We start from the raw sequence: 23,214 nt of genomic DNA, 5'->3' as shown, positions 1-23,214 counted from the left end.
TTTTCTTGCAGGATGCTGTAGCATTTATTTAAGCAGGCAAGGGCTTTTTCTGCCCTGCCCCTGAGAGTCACTGGGGACTTTTAGCAATTCCCAGCCTCGCTTGCAACGGTGGGACTGCAAAGGGCATCTCCTTGCTCATGGAGCCTGATGACTTCTGAGCCCTCTCTCTCTTTATGTCTTGCAGTCCAACAAAGTTCCTGTCGTGCAGCCGTCCCACGGAGTCCACCCGCTCACCCCACTCATCCCTTACAGCAACGACCATTTCAGCCACGGCTCCCACTCGCCCCATTTGCCCGCCGACATCAACCAGAAACAAGGTAACAGCACCGCTGGGCATCTGCGTGGTGGGAGGGCAACAGTGCTGGAGACCACTGAGGTCAGGGCTGTCACCTTGCTGGTCCCAAATCAATGGGAAAAGTCAAGAGCTTTGGTCAGCTGGGGCATTGCTTAACAGTAGGAATTTATTTAGCTTATTGGCAGTGCTTTGTAGTCCTAATCAAGAGGAGTTTGATATCAAAAGTGCCGTCCCTACTGATCAAGTGTGCTCAATTCTCTGTGCAAGCTGTCCTGTAGTTTGAGACCAGACCAGAGCCTCGAGATGATGCGTAAGAGTCAACCAGAAAATGGAAAGTAATCTTTCCTTTGACTCATACCCAAACTGTTATCAAGTTGTCATTTTGAGAAAATAAATGCTTGAAACATGAAATATTTTGACTAAATAGGATTGGTGCCTGATAGCTAACTGGATTGTTACATGTGTGTGTGTCCGTAGCCCCAAGTTATGTGGTTGTCATGTGGTTTGGCTCTTTGGGTTCCTGTGTGAATCCAGGACACGCCAATTAGCTTGTGAGCTATGGAGGAAAGTACAGTAGGTAGAGGTTAAACCCTGAACTGTAAAATATAGGTATGTGCACAGGAATTCACCCCAGCCCGTCATTCTCTGTGGGTTACTGGCAAGCTGAGTGTAAAGTCAAACTTTTCTCCGCCTTACATTAGTGCAAGAGTCTTTCGACATCTCTTAGATTACCTGGACTTTTACACAATCCTGGTCTTGATTTCATGTGAAAACCAGCACATGAAACCATTTAGGAAGGGATTCAGGGTCCGTCAGAGCCCAGAAATCAGTGAGAAAACAGAGGCACAAAAACCAACTGTTGTGATTTAGGCAAAGGCCTCCACCCAGGTGTGATCCAAACTGTCCCAGAGACATCGGCTTTGATGAGTTAACGTCATTGATAAAACGATGGGGTATCGAGGATGCTCTTGGCTGGAGGATGTGCTGAATTACCCCTGGTCCGAACCCAGACACCGCGTTCTGGACTCATCGGGGATGCTGATGGGGAAGATTGAGATCTGGTGTAAAAGATACCCAGGCACATCCTGGTTTTCTTCCAGCCAGCACACTGCTTGTCAGCCACCAGAGCATAACAAACTCAGCAGAAAAAATATGAAGAGTTAACAAAATAAACCTATTAAAAGCTCAGCTAATGGCAGACTTCCGAGTCTCGAGAGGAAGCGTGCAGATTTCTGCGTCTCCAGGGAGGGCGACCCGACACACCTTCCTTCACGCTGCTCTCTCAGATGCCTCACAGAGCACTGCCCCCTCCAAGCCCCCCTCGCTCTGAGCTGCCCCCAGGGACTCCCTGGTAGCCTGGAAAGCCTTAAGCACTACGGGAGCAGCTCGCCTAGGCAATGAGCTGGTTATATCCCTTCGTGGAGGCTACAGTTGGCACTGGAGTATTCCCTAAGCATTCCTCTCTGCGGTGGGTCAGTGATTCTGGGAAGCTGTCCTCTGGCTGCACACCCACCTGCACCCTCACTGCAGGCACTTCCCAGTGCTGTACTTTCATGTCAGCGGCAGGGGGAATCTGTCCATCCCAGAGACCCTCGAGGTCCTATTTGTGGAGAGGTTCAGACCGTCATTCTCAGCTGGGACCTGCCTGCGTGGTGCAGCTGTGATCAGCTTTACATGCCCCATCGCTACACGGCTGGGGTGAGGGTTTCCTTCCCCGTTCATTCTGGATGTGTCCCATCTCTATTTTCATCACTGAAATATCTCCCTTTATCACCTAGTGTAAGCGCTTGAGAGTCACCATCGTACTCATTCTCACAGCATCGCTTTAAAGTATTTCACAGTAGCCCAAGGACACACAGACAAGGAAATACAAGCAGGATCTTCTGAGTCAGTGGCTGGTGCCCCAACCACTGGGCCAGCGAGAATAACTTGTGCTCTGGCTTACGCAACTTGTATTGTCGGAGGTGCGAGTCTCAGGAAATCCTGGCAGCTGCCTAATGCAGATACTGGTTTTGTTTGACCTTCAGTGGGCTGCTGCATCCCACTTGAGCACAGCTGTAGGTAAATCTCATACTAAGTTGTATTCCTTTCAGTTCAGTTAGGTATTTATTTTAGCTAACTCCTAATACGATGCTTGGAACCTATTGGTGTCATTCCTAATTAATAATTTATCATTAGTACACTTAGGAGAATAATCCAGACTTCTGAGTTTGCAAACCGCTTGCAATTAATCACCAATTTACTCAATCTATTTATTGCTCAGGACAGCTGCTGGACAACCTCTGTACACGATTTTTATTCCAAGGCTTGATCGCAGTTGGCATTACATGGCACTGCAGCAGAGCTCAGCCCCAGCTCCTCTCCAGCTTTCCAGTCCAGGGGTCAGCTGGAGGCTGCTTTTACCAGCAGCGCCGCAGTTGTCTGAGTCCCACCCGCAGCCCCGGGCTCTGCGGGGTGTTTTCAAGTCCAAGTAGAAACGGATAGATGCTGCGGCTGTCTCCTCTGGCCATGCTGCCCCTGCCAGTGGCTTTGAAGATCATGCAGGGATTCCCCGTGCAAAGGGTGAATTCCCAGCTGGCACCATACCCACCTCGCCATTCCTTGGCACCCAGAGAACCTGCAAAATGATTGCTTTGAACAGGGACTCGCAGCGTTTAAAATCAGGATAGAAGTGATGCCTGCTAAAGCATCCCCACTGGCTGCTCACGGCAGGTCACGGGGATGACTGACCGGAAGGGGATGTAGGAATGGCCTTGACCATCAGCCATGACCAGCACCTGAACGGGCTCTCTGGGAAGGGCAGAGGGATGTCTGGAGTCCACCAAGTCCTTACCAAAGCAAGTTGCTGCTTGGCCTCAGGGTGGCACAGGGCAGGGATGGTGCTTGTGCAGGAGCAAGCTGCCTTTCCCAGCCCATTACGCTAATTTTTTTGATTCTGCAGCAACACAGACAACACATTACATCCCCACAGAGAGCCACAGCAATAAAAAGGGTAATTATAATATCCTGCCACTTGCAGACAGCTATTTCAGATATATTCCCTGGTGCCCACAAGTGCCTGTAGATGGAGCAGCCAGGCTGTCAGCAGTGGTCTGGGTCAGCCGAGGAGTGCGGTGCTGGGTCCAGCTCATCTTCTCCCTTCTTCCAGGAGTGCACCGTCCTTCCCAGACGTCAGACATCCCCGGTTTCTACCCCCTCCCTCCCGGTGGAGTTGGACAGATCACGCCGTCGATGGGATGGTGAGTGTGGAGGGCTCGGCCCCCTGCAGCCCCCAACTCGCTGGCTGCTCATACAGGGGACGGTTTATTGAACACACCGCGTGCAGCCGTCCTCTGTAACCTCTATGGTGCTTACGCCCTGCCTTCATCCCTCCGCTGTGCTGTGCGATGGGGAGGAGGGTTTAGCCCTGCTTTAGAGATGGGGAGCGGATCTGCAGAGAGGCTGAAGGCTTTGTCCCAGCTGGGGCATCCCTGGAGCAGGATTACAACCTGCCTGATTCAAACCAGTCTCCTGCCTTGCATCAAGTTGCCTGTGTGGATTAGGAAACCCAGAGAGAGCTTCCTACTCACCTCTCCTAATACCAACAAAAGCTTCTCTATTTGAGTAGGAGGTAATTTTCTCCCTCACTGGGGTTTTCGGTACAAACAGTGCTTTCCCTGAGCATGCCACCAGTGCAGTGTAATCCCGTGGGATGCTCCATCTGCCAGGCCACAGTGCTTCTTGGGGTCTGACATACAGGGAAGAAATCCAGTGTGGTAGAGACCTGCCCTGGCAAAGGACCCCAGTACCCACAGCCTGGCCACAGCACAGCCGGCTTAGTGGTACCCACTGCCCCAGCGGGAATGGGGAAGGAGGGACCACGGTGAGTTGGAGCACTCCCAAAATGTCCCTCCTGCATGGGCCAGCTCTGAGGAGCATGCCACTAAGCGGAGCCTATTGGGAAACCTGCCCCAGGGACAGGACTTAAAAATACACCTGGACGTGCTCCGTGGGCATTGCCACTGGCTTTTGTCACAGTGATCGTAAGCACGCCGCGGGAGCCGGTCTGGCGGGCAGTGCCGTGCGGGCATCGTCACGCTTCAAATTAATTTTTAATCCCCGTCGGTGATGCAGGGGCCTTGCAGAGGCTCGCGGGGAGGCTGGTGGATGCAGGCAGCGGGTCGGGGTGGCCTGGATGAGGGGGAGAGCGGGGAGGATGATCATCATTGCAGGCAGCCAGATCCCCCCTGGTGCCACCTGATAAAACCCCAGCAAAGCCCAGCAGAGACCTCCAGGTACAAGACCATATTGCAAAATGGGAGAGGCGAAGCATATTAAGAGACAAAGTAAAAAGTTAGCTTTTTGTTTTGGTTTGATTATGAATTTCATGTTCCAGATATTTAACCACAAGGAAAAACAGGGGCTGAGGCCTCTGATACAGAGTTTGCCTTCTGTGCTAAATCTGCTACTCTTGGGTGATGATTTAACTCCTCATATGATGTGATTCATCCTCAGGAAAAACAAGTACTGGGGTGACTGGGCTAGAACATGAAAGAAGTAGTTGGAGGTGAGAAGGGAGCCTGCTTGCCAAATGCAGGGTCCACACTTGGGGTGGGATGCTGCGAAGGGCAGCCCTGGGTGTGCGGGGGGAGAGCAACCTGGTTTGCACAGCGGTGGTGTTGGTCGGTCGGTGGTGGAGGGAGTTTGCAGTGCTGAGAGCTGCTCTGGCATCTGCGGGGTTTGGCATCCTCAGACGACCTCGCCAGACGCATTCATTAGTGACTAATAGAGCAGATACGATAAAGCAACAAACGGCCTGACAGAGCGGAGCAGCACCTCGAAGCACATGTCTGTACCAGAGCCTTTTGTTGCCCATTTTTTATGGAAAGAGCCCCAAAAGCACTCCCGAAGCGCCCAGAGGCTCAGCAGATGGGCGTGGGTGGGTGCAGAGGCACCGAAGCCCAGCAGGTTTGCGGCAGCACGGACCCCTGTGCAGGGGGTGGCGGGCAGCGGGGCCGTGTGCCAGGGATGCTTGTGCCAGTGCCACGGAGCCGGGGCAGCCACGCGCGGGCAGCAGCTTTCCCTCCACGAGCCGGTGGGCAGGAGCTGGGCAGAAACGGGCTTTGTTCTCACCAAGCGCTTTGGGAGGAGGAGCTGCAATCGCTCTCTCTGTAATTACCTGGGACGACAGTAGATAAAAGCCTCCGAGAGTCCAGTCGAGTGAGTTTTGCTCACGGGAGCCTGGCAGTGAACGCCGGCGGGAGCCTGCGAGCTGTGCTGCGTGGCGGTGCCGTGGCTGTCCCGCGCTTTTTTCCAAGCCGCCCTCCCACCGCTGGGTGATACGGGCTGTAATTGTGCATTCCCAACCCTCAGGGACTGATTTTGGAATTGCATTAATTTGCACGTCAGAATCACTTGGGATGGAGCCACAAGTGCCCGGCTCCTTTTCTATCCTGGTATCTCAGCCTCTGCAGTAACGCGTGTCGCTTCTGGATTAGCTCCGAGTGTTTTCTCGGCCCTGGGGCAGCCGCCTTCAACTTCAAAGGTGTTTTTGGCTCCCCGATACACGGTAGCACTTGGCTGTTTGTTGGTGTGTTTATACCCGCCGACATCTAAGGGGTGGGAGAGGGCCTCTGCCTGGCAGGGTGTAAACAGAGCCCTGCCGCCTCGGCTGCCTTTCCTGCAGACAGATCCTGCAGATTTCGGTCAAGCCGAGACACAGCAGCTCCCTGAGTGGCAGAAACAGAAACTCCTTCCTCCCCAGCACAGCTCAAGGGCCCCACTGCCATGGCACAGCACTGCCGTTACTGCTCTTCAGGGCAGAAACTGTCTTTAGCCCTGAAAATCCCTGGAATCCAGGAGCTCGGTCCTTCGCAGGGCACCGCACTGAAGGATAATGGGTTGGGGGTTTTGTTTTGCTTATTAGAGCTCAAAATACCAGGTGCTGGTCGTACGCACAGCTCTGTGCAGCCTGGCTGGAGGAGCATGAGCATCAGTGCAGGTTGAAGCACCCCATCATGGCCTCCTCAGGCATCTCGGTTTCCATGCACAGTTTTAGGCTGGGAGCATCTTTTGGCGGGTTTGCAGAGCAAGCCAAGGTATTTTTGAGCTATCTCCATATGAAACAGGGGGGGGGGTTTCCCTTGCTGGGAACAACAAGGAACTTCCTGCATACTTATGTTACAGTATTAAAAATAATTTCCAGCTCCAGGTCTGGTACACACCCCATCCCCCGTATGAAACAACTTTCAAAAGAAACTTAGGACTGAGTTTTTGGCTTCTTTAGAAACGACAGGCATCCTTAAAAGGATGCGCTGGGGAAATCAGAGCATTTCTGAAGTACGTACAAGGGCAGAGTAGGTGCTTTCTCTCCAGGCACTGGGAGGTTGCCGTGCTCAGCCACCCCCCAGCACAGCCTGAAACTGGGCAGCCTCTTGTGCACCGCAGGGGGAGCCTCTGACCAGGGTTTAGTTTTTTGCTCAAACTGCGCTTTTTAAAGCAACTTCTGTGCAATAGCACATCTCCTAATTTTTCAGCACACCTCTGCATTTTGTGTTTTATAAACTCAAAGCTGCAGCGTTACTCAACACCAGGGATGGAGGGGGGTCAGAGTTGGATCCAACCTTTGCAGGGAGGCCCAGCTTCTCACAAAATAAATCCAGGTCCCACACTGCCTCTTGAGCCCAGGGGCACCCCGAGCATCCCACCAGGCAGAGCTCCTGGGGCATCAGTGCTCTGAGTCTCCTTAGCAAATCTATGGGAAATACCACATAGCTGTGGATACTTTATAGACTCTTTCTTCCCGATCCCAGGCAGAGCCAGTCTGTCTATCCGCTCCCGTCATGTGGATTTAGACAGCCGTATTCGTCAGCGCTTTCTGCTGGGGCTTCTTTCTCCAGGTGAGTATGAGCTGTGTGAGACAGGGCAGCAGCTCGGCTGGTCTCACAGCTTGCAGTTTGTGCGGCAGGAGCTTGCAGCAGACCGCAGCCACCCAGGGACGGCCACGCACCCTCCCTGGGGCAGCCGTGGGAAGAGAAGGTGCTTTTAGGCAGTGTCTGCTCCAAAGGGTAGTCAGGGGAATAGCGAGCATCCCAGGAGGATGCACAATGATTAGGTTTTAATCAGCAGAAGTCAAAACAAAGCCAGAAGCCCCTGCCTTCAGCTCAGCACTGGGAAGACGGGGTGAAATCCATTGCTCAGGATCTTGCTCCTCATCACTAACCCTAATCCTGGATATATCCCTTCCGCCACCACTGCTGAGTTTCGCTCTGCAGAGACTGATCTGCTTTATTTGGTCTCAGCCTTAAAAGCCGGACAGGCGGCAGGCAGCGATTTGCTGTCATCCCATCAGCACAAGTCAGTTCTCTGAGACATAAGCACAGCTTCTGCCTCCCCCATCCTGTCATCGGGCAGCACGGGGCTGGCATGGCCCCAGGCCAGACCCTGCACATGGGAGGGGGGCGGCAGAGCCAGCCATGTCACTGCCCATCTTCTCCCTGCGAGGACCTGGCCCTGCAGCGTGACCCATCTTTAATATCAAGCAGGTTGAGCAATGTACCGCATTCCCAGGCCGTTCATACTGCAAGTTTATGGTCACCCAGGACCAAATTTTGCCCTCTGTAAATACACCCAGACCCCAGCGATGTCCCCGTGAGCAAAATACATCCCCTGTGGATGGAAATTGCAGAGCCCAGCCCCTCTGGGCGTGCTGGTGGGCAAAGCCCCATGGCCCCAGCGAGGCCGGCAGCACCACGGGGACACCTGTGCACGCTGCATGTGCTCGTGCACCAGCTTTCGCTTCTGCTTCATGTTGTCCTGAAGAGCCATTAGTGGAGGTTTCCCACAGGAAAACCAAGCAAACCCTTATCCATGCTAGCCCTTAGCCATGCAAAAACCTCGATCCATGCAACCCCTTAGCCCTGCAGCAGAGGCGAGGGAGCGCTGCCAGCCCTCCTTGCCTGCCGAGGCATCGCTTTGTCCGACCTCAAAGGTGAAGGCGAGAGAGGAGCTAACGGTTCCCTGCGGAGGCCCGGCAGCTGCCCCGAGCCCGGCGCAGGAGCTCGTGCTTGCAGGATTTTGGGGCAGATTTTGCAGCACTGCTGCAGCCGAGAAAGTACACCTGGTCAGATAAGGATCAGACTGTGCTGGTGGATTAAATTAAACAGCTTTTCTTTTTGTGCCAGCATATCTAATGAACAGTTCATCTCCCATGGGCAATTCTGCCATCTCAAGCTGCAGACATAAAGTGGCAAGCTTGGCAAAGCTGACTGCGCTGGCTTTACCCTCCAAATCTCGAGAGCGTGCTAATGAAGCCTGAAAGCTACCAAGACCTCTCCTGATCTCAGTCCTGGTGGTGGAGAGCATTGCTTAGGCAAGGTGCACCTCCTAGAGTTGCACTTCGGTTCACGTTCAGACTTACGCTATTTCTGTTAAAAGAAAGGTGCGGGGTGGTCCTAATCTCTCCCATCCAAACCCTGGGTTGAGTTTGTTGTTCCTTTCTGCAGTGCTGAGAAGCTATTGCAACAACAGGGATCTGAGTAGCTGGAACTGCTGGTTGAAAGTGCCCTTGACCTCGGTCAGGCTCCCGCTGCAGGCTGGGCTCCTCGCAGCGGCACCCGGACCCTTTCTGCCCGCTTGCCTGCGGCCCGTCTGGCCGTGCCCACTGCCGGCGTGGCAAGGGCTGACCCAGGGGTGGTGGGCACTGCCTGCCCCGCACCAGCCCAGCAGCACCCACCGCCGGTTTGCTTTCCATGTCCTCCGCTTACCGTCTGCTTCTGCCACGTCAGAGTGCCATCTCATGAGACACGCCGCTCCGGCTGCCCCAGCATCCCGAGCATCCCCAGCGCAGCCCTCCCGGCATGGCTCATCCGCTCTCTGTTGCAGGTTCACTCACCCGCTGATGCTGGGCTCTGGCATGCACACCACCGGCATCCCGCACCCCGCCATTGTGCCCCACTCCGGCAAGCAAGAGATGGAGCACTATGACCGAAACATGTAAGTTGGAAGTGCCAGGGCAGGGCTCAACAGCATTACCGCCTTAATACCCATTTCATTTATCACTATTAATGCTTGCACCAGCGGGGAGGATGGATGAACGCCGAGCTCTGCTTGCATCAGGCAGCAGCAGGCATCCAGGGGACAGATCTCGGGCCCCTCCACCCGCTCGTACCATCGGGTTGGTTTGGTGTCGAGTCTTCTGCTGAGCTTGGTGCCACCAGGCTGGCAGTGATGCTGACAGCTCCTCCTTTGGTCCCACCAAGGAAACCTCAACCAGAACCAAAGAGAGAGAAGGAAGCCAAGAAGCCCACTATCAAGAAGCCCCTGAACGCTTTCATGTTGTATATGAAAGAAATGCGGGCGAAAGTCATTGCCGAATGCACCCTGAAAGAGAGCGCCGCCATCAACCAGATCTTGGGCAGAAGGGTAAGAGCACACGGGGCTCAGCACCGTCATCCCAGTGCAGCATCCCCATCCCTTGCAGCTGCTTTTAAGCATGTAACAAGCATCTGCTTGCAAAACCATGTGCTCTTATCCCTTGAACACGCAGCACGTGCCCCCCAGCACAGGGCAGCCACGGGGGGCTGGGCTGGGGAGGGACAGTGGGGCCACATCTCACCACCGCACTTGTCCTTGCAGTGGCACGCGCTGTCCCGGGAGGAGCAGGCCAAGTACTACGAACTGGCTCGCAAGGAACGGCAGCTCCACATGCAGCTCTACCCCGGCTGGTCTGCCAGAGACAACTACGTGAGTGGCCGCGGTGGCTCGGACCCCTCCCCAGGGCATGGCCGAGAATGACCGGGGAGGGGGGAGGGGATGGGGGGTGACAACTGGTGTTTGCCAAACAACCCGCCTGTCCCTGGTGACACTGTTCCTGGCAGCACAGTAGCTGTAGCTCTGTAGCTGTCTGAGCTGCGCTCACAGGAGTGTAATAGTGGGAGATAATTTTTTAAAAGGCAAAATAGCAAAGTGTAAGCTGCTTTGTGTGAGCTGTAGTGCAAACCTTGGTCTCGCAGGCTGTTCAGGTCTAATTGCAGGCTCTGTGGGGTTGCATCCCAAGCAGCAGCGTTGCAGGGCAGGTAAGCAGCGCTCAAAGTATGACAGTCACTGAGGTTCTGTTTATCCCTCAGGGATGTTGATCCCACCCTGACCAGTCATTATTTGAGGACCCTGAGCAAATCAAGCCAACCGTGTTCAAAGGATTCCAATGCAATCTGAGCAAACGCAGGCAGCACTGCTTGCTCTGTGAGCTGGTGAGCTCAGCCTAGCTCTTTGGTGAGCCTGTTTCCCAACCAAGGTTGCTGTTAGGGAATAAAAAACCCTTTCTGGGTTGAAAAAAGAAAAGAAAAAAAATTTCTCAAACCAGGCAGTGGCTGCTGAGCGGAGCAGCTGAGCCATGCAGCAAATAGTGGTGGTTCTCAGCAATAAAAATCAGTCCAGAGGGCCCTGAAACACGCTGAGGGTTGGGATTGTGCGTTCCTGTAGCCAGGAGAGCTTTCCCTGTGTACAAGAGAGAGAAGGGAAGCTCCCGCCTTGGTGTTCCCCAGTTTTGGCTGTAGTGAGGTACACTGCTGCAGCAAATCGATGCCAAATCAATCGCTGAGGCCTGAGCAGAGAAAAACTGTGTTTAGTTTTCACAGAGAGATTACTTGTCTCTACGGCCGAAATAGTGGCTCTTTTCCGAGGGGGCTGTGGTGGGCTGGCACGGCCAGGGCTCCCGGAGCCCCCCACTCCCCAGGGAGAAGCAGCGGCAGCCCCTGGGCTAGCTGGAGGGACAGAGCTGCTTTGTAGCTTGTGGTGGTAGAGCCAGCACTTGGGAAGCCTCTGGGCTACTCTCTGGAACATTTAAAGGTTACTCTTAAAAAAAATATTCATTTCCTCTTAGCTATATTAATCACTTCAGCAGCACCGTGTTAAAAGAGGTGGCATAGGTGTAGCGGTGCCCCAGAAGCACAGGATACACTTCAGGTCTTTTCCAGTGGCCTTCTCGACCGTTTTGATCTTACATGCCTAACGAGCTCATTAGAGACCTGAAGCAAATCACATGTAAGTCTTCAGATGTCCATCCATCCACTCCAGGGCTCTGCCCTTTGATCTGAGGCTCTGTCATTTCCCTCACAACTGCTTTCTTTCCCCTGGGAGCTGCACAGTGAGCACCCATCCAGCCCACCCTGCCCCAAACCCTCCTTCCAGAAAGCCCAAACTCCACTGAGGGTGAAAGAACACCCTTAAACAGACCAAAACCACCCCAAAAGCCAAGGGCAGAGATGATGCAGAAAAAGCAGAGGTTGCGGGAAGTCCCCAGCTTGCGTTTCCCTGCAGCAACACAGATATCCCTGCCTCCTTGCAAGCACAGGTGAGGAGCTCAGCATCCATATGCAGCTTTGCAGGATCAGTGCTGGACGCTGCTGCCCTCTGGAGCCACCCTTAGAGAAACCAGAGCAGTACCAAAGGGCAGCACCATCGGTGGGCACACATCTGGAGGGCAGCAGCATCTGGAGGGCAGCAGCTTTGCTGAGAACAAGGCACCATCCTCCTCCAAGGCCAAGCGCATCCTCCCTGGAAATCTTAAATCCTGTAGCATCCTTCACCTGGGTAAGGGCTGGTTCCTTGCTCCAGAAGATGGAGCAGATGATGGGCTCCAAAAGCACACATTGACTCCCTCAGCAGCAGCTGCTTTGGATCTTGTGGTCACTGCAAGAGATGCTTTTCTCTCCAGAGCCTGAGCAGGGAGGAGAAGGAGGAATGTAGGTCACTTCTGCAGCACGTGATAAGGATATCAGGCAGGAAATACAGTTGCTCCCACACTGAAGAAAAAGCTTACCACAGCTCAGAGCTTTCCACCTTCACTCAAACCACAAGGAGTCATATAAAAAGTCACAGGTCAAAGGCAGCCCTGCGAGCTGCCTGCTCCCCACAGGCCAGATTTGCTGCTGTGCCCTCATACTAAGCTCATCAGAAGATGCGGGGGGTTGTTGCATATTGAGAATCAGAGAGGCAGTTTGGGGATAAAACTGGGTTTTCTTGTTAGTAAGGGAAGGAAGAAGAATGAAGGATGGGTCCAGAGCTGCACAAACATTGAAATAAAGAAGTATTATTTACAAATGAATTTCTGGGGATTTCCTAAAACTCTCTTTCCTATTTGAAATCAGGGATGCTCCTCCTGGTAACACATTACAGATCAACTTCTGTTCAGGTGTAAGGCATCGCATTAGAGCACATAGTGGAAATAGGGAAGGTGCCAAAATAGGCCAAGTGCTTTTTAGAACCATGAAAAGGGAGGAAGAATAAGAATACATCAGGAGGATCAGCTGTGGAGCATAATGCCTCCGTTGCATGTGGTAAAACTTCTTTAATCTAGTTAAATATATTAATTAAATTATCTATCGATTAATTAACTAAAGCAATAATGGGTGGGATTCTCAGGTGAGGACACATAAGGGTGGGCTGAGGAGTGCTGGCAGGAGTTAGCAGAGGTGCTGAGCAGCACAGGTAGGGGTGCTGTGTTTATTAGTGCTGTTTTGCACACACTGATGTTTTCTCTTGCACAGGCTGTAGTATAAATCAGGGTCTGGGCTGTGTTTCTAGTGTGCTTGTGGCCTCAGACAGCAGAGCAGGGGAGCAGCGTGTTGGGAGGAAGGTGCAGCAGATGCAGGGGGGGTAACAGGGCCATGTTGCCTTTGAGTTTCTGTTGCTGTTTCAATGTATATGCAGATCTCGCGCAGAGTGGTTTGGGGGTGAGTCAAAATGCTGATGGTGCTGGATCTGGGGATCCTGGAAATGAGGGGTTATTCCTGAGATAAGGTATATACCCAGAACAAATCTGTGCCGTGTAAAAGGCAGCCATCGGCACGTGTGTGAACACAGATTTGGGTGGTTGCTTTGAGAGTTCCACCAGCAGCCCAGTCCAGCCCCAAAGCCCCTGCACAGCACCCTCGTTCGCCGGGGAGCATGGACTGATGGCCTTTCCTTTGCTTCCCTAGGGGAAAAAGAAGAGACGAACACGGGAAAAGCAGCAAGATTCCAACTCAGGTAAATGCGTGCGACTCGGTGGCTGTCCCTCTGTTTTTCTTGGAGGGGATAATCCGAAGCAGTTGTCATGTTTTACTGTGTTTTCTTCTATTCTCCTGAGCTTAACTGAAGAAATACATTAATTTTTTTTAATACATGGTAAATTAACATTTCTGTGACCTTTTCATAGACATATTTGAATTAGAACTTGGTTAGTGTGTGAAAACCAAGACTAGATTTTGACAAGTGCATAACTTCATATAAACTTCCTCTAAACTTGCGCTATTCAAAACGTGCAGGGTGCATGTCCCCATCAGCCCTACAGATACCATTAATTAAAGAAAACTCCTCTCAAATGCATCAGTATTGCGTGTGGGACTAAATGCAGTGACAAGATTGAAGATCACCTGTGGGGTTACCCCAAATTTGGTTTTCATTTCAAAGGAACCTAGAGCTCAAGCGAAGTCATGCTAAAACCGAGTACCAGCTGCCTCCCGGCCCCACGGTGTTGGTTAGAAGAGGGCCTTTGGGCAGGTTTCAGCAGGTGGCACATGTTCCCATCATCCAGGGCTATTCCTGTGCTGGTTTCTTAAGTATTTCTGTCATATCGGGAATAAATAATATCTGTACCATTCAATATTCATTATAAAACATCAAGAGCCTGTCCTTGCCCACGGTGGCATCACGCATACATGAAGTTAGCCAGCTGGGTTTTTTCAGTACATCCAGCCTGTGAGTGCCTGTAGACTTAACAGCTTTTCCCATTCTCCAGCCAGCTCATTACTGCTCATTGCTGTTATTTGCTTTTGGGTGAAAATCAGTCAGCCAGATGATAGCCTGCATTAATTCATAAAGTTCAGATCATCTCATGAATTTAATGAATCGCCATTGGACAATCTCTTTGAATTGTCCATAAAATGCAATTCCATGACTGTGTCCTAGCAATATCTTTGGTTTGGTTAATGCTATTGATCTCATTCTGATAAGGGGACTATAAGCTTTTAGGCTTGTATGTAGTGTGTGTATATATATATATTTATATATCCATATATATGTCCTGTCTGTGTGATACAAAAATGATAATTTCACCTGTTATGGATTGAAAATCAACTGCTGGTCAGACACAACAGGAGACACTGGTGGTGGCTGAAAGAGGGAGCATGAATCCAGCACAGAAATGTGCTGTTCAAATCCCGTTTACAGCACTACAGGAAAAACATGATGTGCCTGAAGGTAAACAGGGCTTCACCCTCCTGAGTTCCATAATTACCCAGTAAACCGGCCACATTTTAGGAAAGACCACGGAGAATAGCTTTTCTGTTAAAACTGGAGGGGCAATGATGGGGGGCAGAGCAGAATAACCTGGGCCTGGGTCTCCCTCATGCTAACTACGCTTTCAGCCTGCTTCTGCAACATTTCCTCCTGTTCTTTTCCATGCGCAGTCCGAGCTCGCTGGCAGCCCTGGTTAGTCACTGCTGGGAGGGCAGGGAGCAGGTAAGGATGCAGACACAGGAGGCAGGCAGCACCTCTGGGATTTCGCAGCTTTTCCAAACTTAAGAAGTTTGAAAAGCCATGAACTTCCCCGTAATTGCCCATATTTCCCAGAGCTGAGGCTGTTTCCCAAACCTCCTTCTTCTCCAGCTGCCAGCAGTGATCACTGATATTTGCCTAACCATCACTTTTTTCTAGGAGAGGTGGTGCCGGCACTGTTCTGTTAGAGAAAAAAAAAAATTGGATTGTAGTGTGTTCAAGTGGCTAAAATGATGTTGCCTCTTTTCTTCCTCCTGCTCCTCCTCCTCTTTGTGCCTCTGCCTTGCCCATTCTCCGCCACGCATGCTTCTGTGTTCAGATCCTGCCTCTCCTAAGAAATGCAGAGCTCGCTTTGGCCTCAACCAACAAACGGACTGGTGCGGCCCGTGCAGGTGTGTATCAGCATCTCCTCGCTGCTGGGGTGCTCCTGGGCGAGCGGGTTCGGCTCCGTGCATCCCCTGCAGCCACCCCAGCGCTGGCGGTGGCCGCTCCAGCCAGGCGGGGATGGGGTTTTCCCTGGGTCCTCAGCAGTTGTCTGAGCTGCGAGGGTCAGGCTACGCCCTGCCTGGGTTTCTGACCCCTGCCTGGGGCGACGTTGGTGTGATGCTTTATGTGTATCTCAGCTGATGGACTTCCCTGGTCTTAAAAGCTTATTTCCAGGGTGGTGACCTCTGTGACCCCGATGTGTGGCTTTTTTCCCCTGTTAGAGATTTCCTATCGCATAAATAGCACCCTAGGGCCAGCAGTGAGTAGTTAATGGGTTTTTTTTTTTTTTCCTGTTTATGCTGGGTATTTCAAGATCCAGCTTTTCATGGCCCTGAAATTTTGCAGTAGCCACCATGGGCGAGGTGGGACGGCCTCAAGCAGCAAGACAGTTTGCAAGTGCCCTGTGCCTCGGGCTTCTAGAGAGTGGATGTGGCCAGGTGATAGAGAAGCTCAGTGCATGAGCCAAGTGCTACCTGGCTCCGGGGTCTGCAAATGCAGCCAGGCAGAAAAAGCTCCTGGGGGGCCCCTGGACCTGGGCACCAAAGCACAGAGAGGCTCCAGCCTGGGCAGAGGGCTACGATTCATAGCATGTTTTTTATACCAGTGCACTGAGGACTCTAGCAAAAACTGGAAGTGTTGCTTGAAGTGCTTAAGTGCAGCTTCAAGTGACTGAACTCATTTAGCCTACCCAAACATGAACCCTGAAGCGCAGCCCTGCAGAGTCCTGATGGTGCTTGGCCCCTGCCCTTGCTGGCACCCGAGCTCGGGTCCCCACGCTGAGCCCGAGTGAGTATATACCCCCTCCCTGCAGCCGCATCCCGAACCTCGGGTGCTGTGCAACAGCAAACTGCCCCACTCGCCTTTTATACACTGGACAGCATCATCAAGCACCATTTTTTAACTGATTAAGAATCCAGACAGAGCTCACTTAACGTCTCATTAATACTTTATCCCGACTGCCCAGAGAGGGGTTTTTGTGACCTCCGTCCCTCACCCGGCAGTGCCACCGAGCCCAGCGCCCCGAGCGCAACTGCAGCTCTGCGGGCAGCTCCCCCAACCTCGCTCTGCCTTCGTTTGAACTCTCTGAATTCAGCTTCTCCTCTGCGCTGCTTCCCAATTAACACAGGCTGCTGAAGTGCTCGGAGACCTTAGCATGCTTTTATTTTTTAACCTTTGCCTCTCAACCCCTGGCTGGTCGCAGCCGTTCTGCGGTTCCCCCTACTAATGCGCTGCCACTGCCTCAAGGGCTCCTGTCCTGCGTGCTCTGCTCGCCATGCGGAGAGCAACTCCCCGGAGGATTTCCACCCCACAGGAGAAGTGAACTGCTTGAAACTGGGTGTTCCTGCTCTAGAGCTTTCACCCTTCTCCCCCTTGCCCGGGGCAAACAGCTCCAGGGTGCTGTAGCAACTAAAGGGGGAGGGGTACAGCCCCTTGGCTGTGTGATCACCACAGCAGCGAGCCCCCTGGCCCCTTTGTTAGGATCAGATCTGCTTTTCCCCTCCCCCCATTATTTTAAATCAAATTAGTGAATCGATGGATAGATTTGTATCACAAACAGGTCATTGAAACTCTCTGTCCTGCAGCTTCTCCTTGGGCTTCTCTGCTCTGGGGAGTCACAGCCCGTGTAAAACAACCTCTGAGTTAAAGCAGGGCTGTCGTGTTTCATATGGCACTAATTGGGTCACCACGGCTAATGATGACACTGACAGCAGTAATAGCACTTCTCTTGTTCGCATCCAATGCGAAGTCATGTTTAATACTGGACTAGTTAATACATATTCTAACAGTGTCTAGTTTTTCATTAGGAAGATCAAAGAAAGGTGTGCGCCCGCATTAGCGAGTTCTCCAGCTGATCCATTTGCCTCAAATGAGGCAGCTGGGCGGGGGCTGGGGGGGGGGGGGAGGAGGCTCTTTTGAGCTGTTTTAGCTGTAAAGTCATGAATGCCATCCACAGCAGAGGGACTATTCCCTCGCTGCCATTAAGGTGACATCCTGAGAGCTCTTTCCTTTAAAACTCTGCTGAGATGCTGGAGGACCGGTGGCAGGTGGCGTTAGGGCTGTGTCCCAGGAGGAGAAGGAAAGCCTGCTGAGCAGCGGTGGAAGGGGCACAGGAGCCCTGGCTGGCCGGGGTGGTGGCAGAGGTGGCAGCTGGGGCTCCGGGCAGAGCTGACCGGCAGCATCACCCAGGGGGGCGGTTACAGCAAGGACGGTGTGCGACCTGGCTTTTTGAGACCCCCCCAGTCGTAACAGGGACAAGTGGGGAACTGGGGGGTGAAGGCTGGGTTGGTCCCCGCTGCCCCAGTGCTGCTGTCTTTGGGACCTTCCTGGTCTCTGCTAGAAGCACAGGGCCAGGGGAGGAGAGCGGCCACTGATGGGGCTGCAGGTCTGCTCAGGCGCCCTTCTCCCGCCGGAGCTGGCGCTCCAGCCTCTGCCCATGGCACGCTTTGTACCGCTGCCTCCGCTTCCCCAGGCAGCGGGCGCAGCCGGCAGCTGTCCGGGAGAGCCACGGGCGGGAGCTCTGCCGGGGCAGCCAGTGGCCCGGTGGGCTCCCTCCGACAGGCTCAGGGTCGAGCTGGTGGGCAGCCACCTGCCGTGTCCCCCCAGGCCGGTCCCTTCCCTGCCCAGCCTTGGCTTGGCGCTCCAGCTCCGCGGTCGCGGCGGCGGGAGCAAACGGGAAGGGTTGGGCGATGCAGGGCTGGCGGGACCGGGGGCTTTGCTGCAGGAGGCAGAGCGGACGGTGGTGCTGCGCAGGGCCTAGGCAGGCGCTGGGAACGGGCTCTTGAGAGCTTCGGATGTTGAGTTGGCTTGTGCGGCCTGAGGAGAACAGCCAAAGATGGCGGCAGGGGCACGGCACGGACCCCTGGGCATGGCCGGGCTGCCCGCCCGGGGGGCACAGCCCAGCGGGGCACAGCCCAGGGCTGGCTGCCCCCATGGCAGCTCCGTGCCACGGCCTGCCAGCAGGTCCTGTGTCCCCTGTGCCCTGCCCACGCCGTGGCTGCCAGCATGTCCCATGTGTGTCCCCCGTGCCCCCTGTGCCCCCTGCGGCAGGCGAGGGGGCTTCTGCCCCGGGGGACACATCGTAGCCTTGACCCCAGCGGGAGCTGCTTCACCCTCCCAGCAGCAGAGCAGCCGGGGCAGCAGCTGGTGAGAAATGCCCTCCTCCTTTTACGTTTTGTTATTGCTTTGATTTGTTTTGTTTATTATTGCTTGTACTTTTATTATTGTTAGTATTACTTTTTATTATTGTTTTCATTTTCATTGTTTGGTTACCTTTCACCGTTTCTGTTTTTTGTTTATTGTTTTGATTTTATGATTTATTTTCATTGGTTTATTGCTTTTTTCATTTTGATTTCTATTATTTTCGTTTGTTTCTACTTTATTAATATTTTCGTAATTGTTTTATTACTATTTTGATTTTTATTGTTTTCATTTTTGTTACTTTATTTTTATTCTTGCTTTGATTTCATTATTACTGTTTCGACTTTACTCTCATTTTCATTATTTAGATTTTTACCCCCGTTTTTTCATTTTTAAGCTCGTTTTTACGACCTCCCCTCCGCACTCCGCGGCTGAAGCCTCCCACCGCCGTTCCGCTGCTCCCCGCCCTCCCCCGCCCCCTCTCCCACGCCGCTGCTGCGCGGCCGCGCTGCGCCCCCGGTCCCGGCTGCGGGGCCGCCGTTACAGCGCCGCCTGGCGGCCACGGTGGGAAACGCACAGGGACCACCGAGCCCCCAGCGCTGCTGCGCGCCGGGTGTGCAACCGTGGCCTCGGCCCGTATTCACAGGTAACTCTCTCCACTGTTCTCAGGAGGAAAAAGAAGTGCATTCGGTACTTACAAGGAGAAGGACGCTGTGCCAGCCCAGTTTCTTCCGATGGAAGTGCTATAGACTCCCCTCCCTCTCCTCCGGACACACTCCAATGCATCTCCTCTGCTTTTCCTTCAGACAAGCTTGCAGCCCCCGCTGACTCCGCACACAGAGAACAGCCTGACCCCTTCCCTGGCTCCGCTCACCTCCAAACTGCCTCCTGCTCCTCCAGACTGCCTGCCAGGTGCTCCTCTGCGCCCGCAGAGTCCCCAGCCTACAGCGTGGCCTCCAGCGGGACATAGTCCCACGCCCAGCCGCGCTGGCCGAGGCGCTGGGCGCTCCGTGCTCTCCCACCTGGCTCCACCCAACAGGACCAGAGGCCCATCCAAATTCCCCATCTCACTGTAAAATGTGCAAAGTTAGGCAACAGGATGACTTAAGGATGCTGGAAAACTCATTTGGTGGTGTTTTTGGTGGGGTTTTTTTTGGGGGGTGGGTGGTGTTAAAGACAGAAATTGATTTCAAAAGAAAAGGTAAAAAAAAAAAAAAAAAAAAAAAAAGTACTTGCCAAAATTTAAAGTGCTGATGAGTAAACAAGCCTTTTGTCCCTGGCCTGTGCTGCTTTTTTCATTTGTTTGGGGTTTTTGTTTTGGTTTTTTTACTGCATTATCTTCAATTATGGCTGAAAGCAGACAGCTCCCCAGCTTGCCGCAGTAGATGGTAGGTGCTATCGCTCTAGCGCCGGCTGCCCCTGCCTGCCCTCCCAGCTGCTTTAACGTGTAGCCACTCACACACCTCTCACAGCCGTGATACCACAGAGCTGGAAAAGCTGGACTAGGAGCATTTTTTAAAAGCCCTTATCTCTGAAAATTCAATGTAGCCATGCTAGCTTTTTGATCTGACCAGGTAATAGAGAAATGAAATATTTAAACCAACGAGGCCAATTTTTTTTTAACTTCTTGTTTGGGAACAGGAAGGTACTGTTTACAGGTAGCAGGTCTCTGCGCAGACACGTCCCATGCCACGAGCATGTGGCACGGCAGAGGAAAAGGGAGCACCAACCAGATGGTAAAAGGAGCTTGGACAGGCCGCTGGAGGCTCTGACGGTCGCTTGCTCACTGTGTCAGGTGCAGGGTCTCCCTCGCTGTCAGGGATTGCCCACTGCAGACATGGACAGCCAGAAACCTCACCAGAGGCTGGGCAAAGCCTCACAAATCAGTTTGCTACTACAGCTGTGACCCACCCGCAGCGGTGGGCAGGGGGCCCCAGCCCCGGCAGGCTGACACGGGGCAGGGGTCCCTGCTGGCCCATGAGCAGACAGGCTGGAGGAGAGATGCAAGCTCTGCCACCCGCTCTGCTCTCTCCTTCCCTCTGGCAGTCTGGCAGCAGAGTGGCACACTACCCTGCTCTTCGCTTCAGGCATTCATCCGTACGTACCCTCAGAAAGATCAGAACCTTTTTTTTTTTTTCATTATTTGGCATGTAACTTTTAAAAAAACCCTTATTCTAGCTTTTTCTAAAAGATCCTCCCTCTACCCCCATGATGCCAAATGTTAATGTATTCTCTCCAGCTTATAAAAGTTTACTAGTTTCTGGTATTTTTATTTATATTTTGAGCTTGATAAACAAAACAACACTGTGGACAGATTGCGATCTCCCCAAACTGATGTAAATCCCAAATTAATCCAAGTTCTTAATTTACTTCAGGTTTACAGACTTGTCACAGAGACCATAATCTAGTCCAGTGCAGATCTCCTCCTGCTTGCACATGCTAGACTGCTGAAGAGAAATATAACACCACAGAGGGAGAGGGGGGGGTGTCCTATTTTTTCTACTTCCTAGAATAGGTTTCAGAGTACTGAATACAAATTGTGTAGTAATATTATTGTAGAACTGCAAGAGATTTAAGATTACCTTTATAATGTACAAAATATTTTTATATTTTTTCTTAATGCAAAAACACAAACCCTAATTTTTTACATTGGACTGAACATAACTTTTTAGACAAGTTCATGCTTCAAAGACTGAAAATTTAAAAAAATAGAAAAAAAACCCAAAAACCTGATTAGTCTGTAGAGCAGCTTTAGGTTTATTCCCTTTATTTAGCTAGCTTTGCTTATAGTATTGTAGATTTTTTAATTCCAGTTTTAGTTTAGATCTCAATCTATTGCTTTATTCCTCTCCTGTGTAAAAGTAAGTTCAGAAGCACTGAATGAAAGCTATGAGTACAAACCTGAAACATTTGAAGATTTTAAAGTCTGAATCACTTTAACCCTTAGAGAAGTAGCATTACCTGAATCGACTGCCAACTGTACACTTAGCCATGTACTTACTGCACTCAGAGGGTTAATTACATAGCACTAGATCAACATGCAATCTGCTCATTTTTAAATTATTTTAGCAAGCTTAGACAACAGCATGCTCCAGTGCTAAACAGAGGAACTCAGCAGACTCTTCCCAGCTCTGACATAGTCTCTTTATCACTTGATTAAAAAAAAAAAAAATGTTAAAAGAACCCCCAGCTATGTCTCAGCTACCATTTGTCACTGAGCCCCTCTGAACTAAGGTGCCGTACAAGTGTCAGCTACTCTAAACACCACAGATGACGAAGCCGCAGTGACCTAGCATAACTCAACACTGGGTGTAAAGCTGGCATCACTTAATACCCGATTGGTATTTTGTGGTTGGATCAAACACGTAACTTAGCAGCAAAGCAAAGGCAGGTATAAAAGAAAAAGTAGATGCATCTAAACGCCACCAGAGGAAATGTAGGAGAAAGTCCTGGACAGTATTAAACCACATGCCCAGACAGTACCAGCGTACGCAGACCAGCCATCATTCATTTCAGAATTCACCAGGACTTTCACCCATTTATTATTTCAAGGTTACTTCAGCCCCTCTATGGTGTTGTGGACCCCTGCCTCGGCTCAGGGCACACTGACCGGCAAAAGGCCTGTCTGTATTACACCCTCCTCCCATCACTGCTATTCCATCCAATTCCTGCAAATCTTAGTGAAACCTACTGGCCCGCCTCTGGGAGCCCACCCTTGTGCGCTCCGGGCACAGCAGCATTGCCACAGCCACACCGCTGGAGCGGTTACACTCATTTTCTGACACAGCATTGTTCTGACCCTGTGCTCTGCTCTACAGGGACAGGTTTAGAGCCAGACCTTACCCTGGTGCTTTCAGCTACTGCAGTATAAACTCTGAATATCTGCTCAGTATGCTGCACTGTGTTCCATTTATACTGGTGTAACTGAGAAAATTTCATTTCTTTTTTCCTTCCCAAAACACACAAGAGACCTTTAAGCTGCCCATGTCCAAGACAAAACAGTGACCATGACCAACTTGTTACATGTCCCATGGCTGACAACCAATGCCAAAACAAAGTTACTTTAATACCAAAAAAGTGTCTTTAGAAATGCTTTATGAAGTGTTACTATTTTGTGTTAATACTTTTTTAATAGAAGGAAAACGTTACCCTTAAGTTTTTATCACAACAAGATCTTTTTTTTTTTAGTTCTCTTACAGCAATTTCAACACTTCCATATTTGAATTCCTGAAATCAGTTTGAATGTAGAAGTCATGGAAGTACCACTTCATTAAACCAAGTAAAACCACTGTATGTATGTAGCAGGGATAAATGTTTTGCAGCTGTACTTTCATTTGTCCAATGACTACCCATCACTTGTAATTTTTTTACTTCATTGAGTTTGTATTTTTTGGCTTTTATGTTCAAAAATATGTTTATAGCTTTATAAATAAAGTAATTGCCAGACTGGCTATTCAAAATAGGCCACTGGAAGTTATAATCCTATCAAACTCTCAAACAACTATTTCTTAGAATTGATTCAAGAGGACTCCTGCATTTTTTTCCTTCTGCATTTGTGTGTATAGTTTTTAAAGTAATTGCCAATAATCTTCAATGGGTAAGACTGAAATACTAAGCCAAGACTAAGAAAAAATACCTTCTTCTACAGTCCCTACCAACACCTTGGTTCCCTCTCCCTACCCCCACTGTTAATCACTTTGGCCAAGAGCTGTCCCTGATCATGCTGGGACTGTAAAAAAAAAAGAAAAAGAAAAAAGTTAAGGCAGCACCGTACAAGT

General features: G+C 51.4%; 1 protein-coding gene across 8 annotated transcripts in view; it reads left to right on the top strand.

Annotated features, from left to right (window-relative positions):
- Positions 1–22,954, top strand: part of TCF7 (transcription factor 7) — a 74,046-nt gene extending 51,092 nt beyond the window's left edge. For 2 of the 8 annotated variants that reach the window (XM_056348011.1, XM_056348010.1), the window contains exons 4-11: positions 185–317; positions 3,444–3,534; positions 7,087–7,173; positions 9,158–9,268; positions 9,535–9,697; positions 9,911–10,018; positions 13,255–13,303; positions 15,132–19,099. In XM_056348011.1, the coding sequence (XP_056203986.1) occupies positions 185–317; positions 3,444–3,534; positions 7,087–7,173; positions 9,158–9,268; positions 9,535–9,697; positions 9,911–10,018; positions 13,255–13,303; positions 15,132–15,439 (1,050 nt within the window). In that variant the 3' untranslated portion in view covers positions 15,440–19,099. The other 6 variants (XM_056348012.1, XM_056348013.1, XM_056348014.1 and 3 more) reach the window with 5 other exon arrangements.
- The last annotated feature ends 260 nt before the right edge of the window (positions 22,955–23,214 follow it).

This window comes from Falco biarmicus, chromosome 8, assembly GCF_023638135.1.
Source record: "Falco biarmicus isolate bFalBia1 chromosome 8, bFalBia1.pri, whole genome shotgun sequence".
NCBI lineage: Eukaryota > Metazoa > Chordata > Aves > Falconiformes > Falconidae > Falco > Falco biarmicus.
This window is presented reverse-complemented; position numbering and strand designations above follow the sequence as displayed.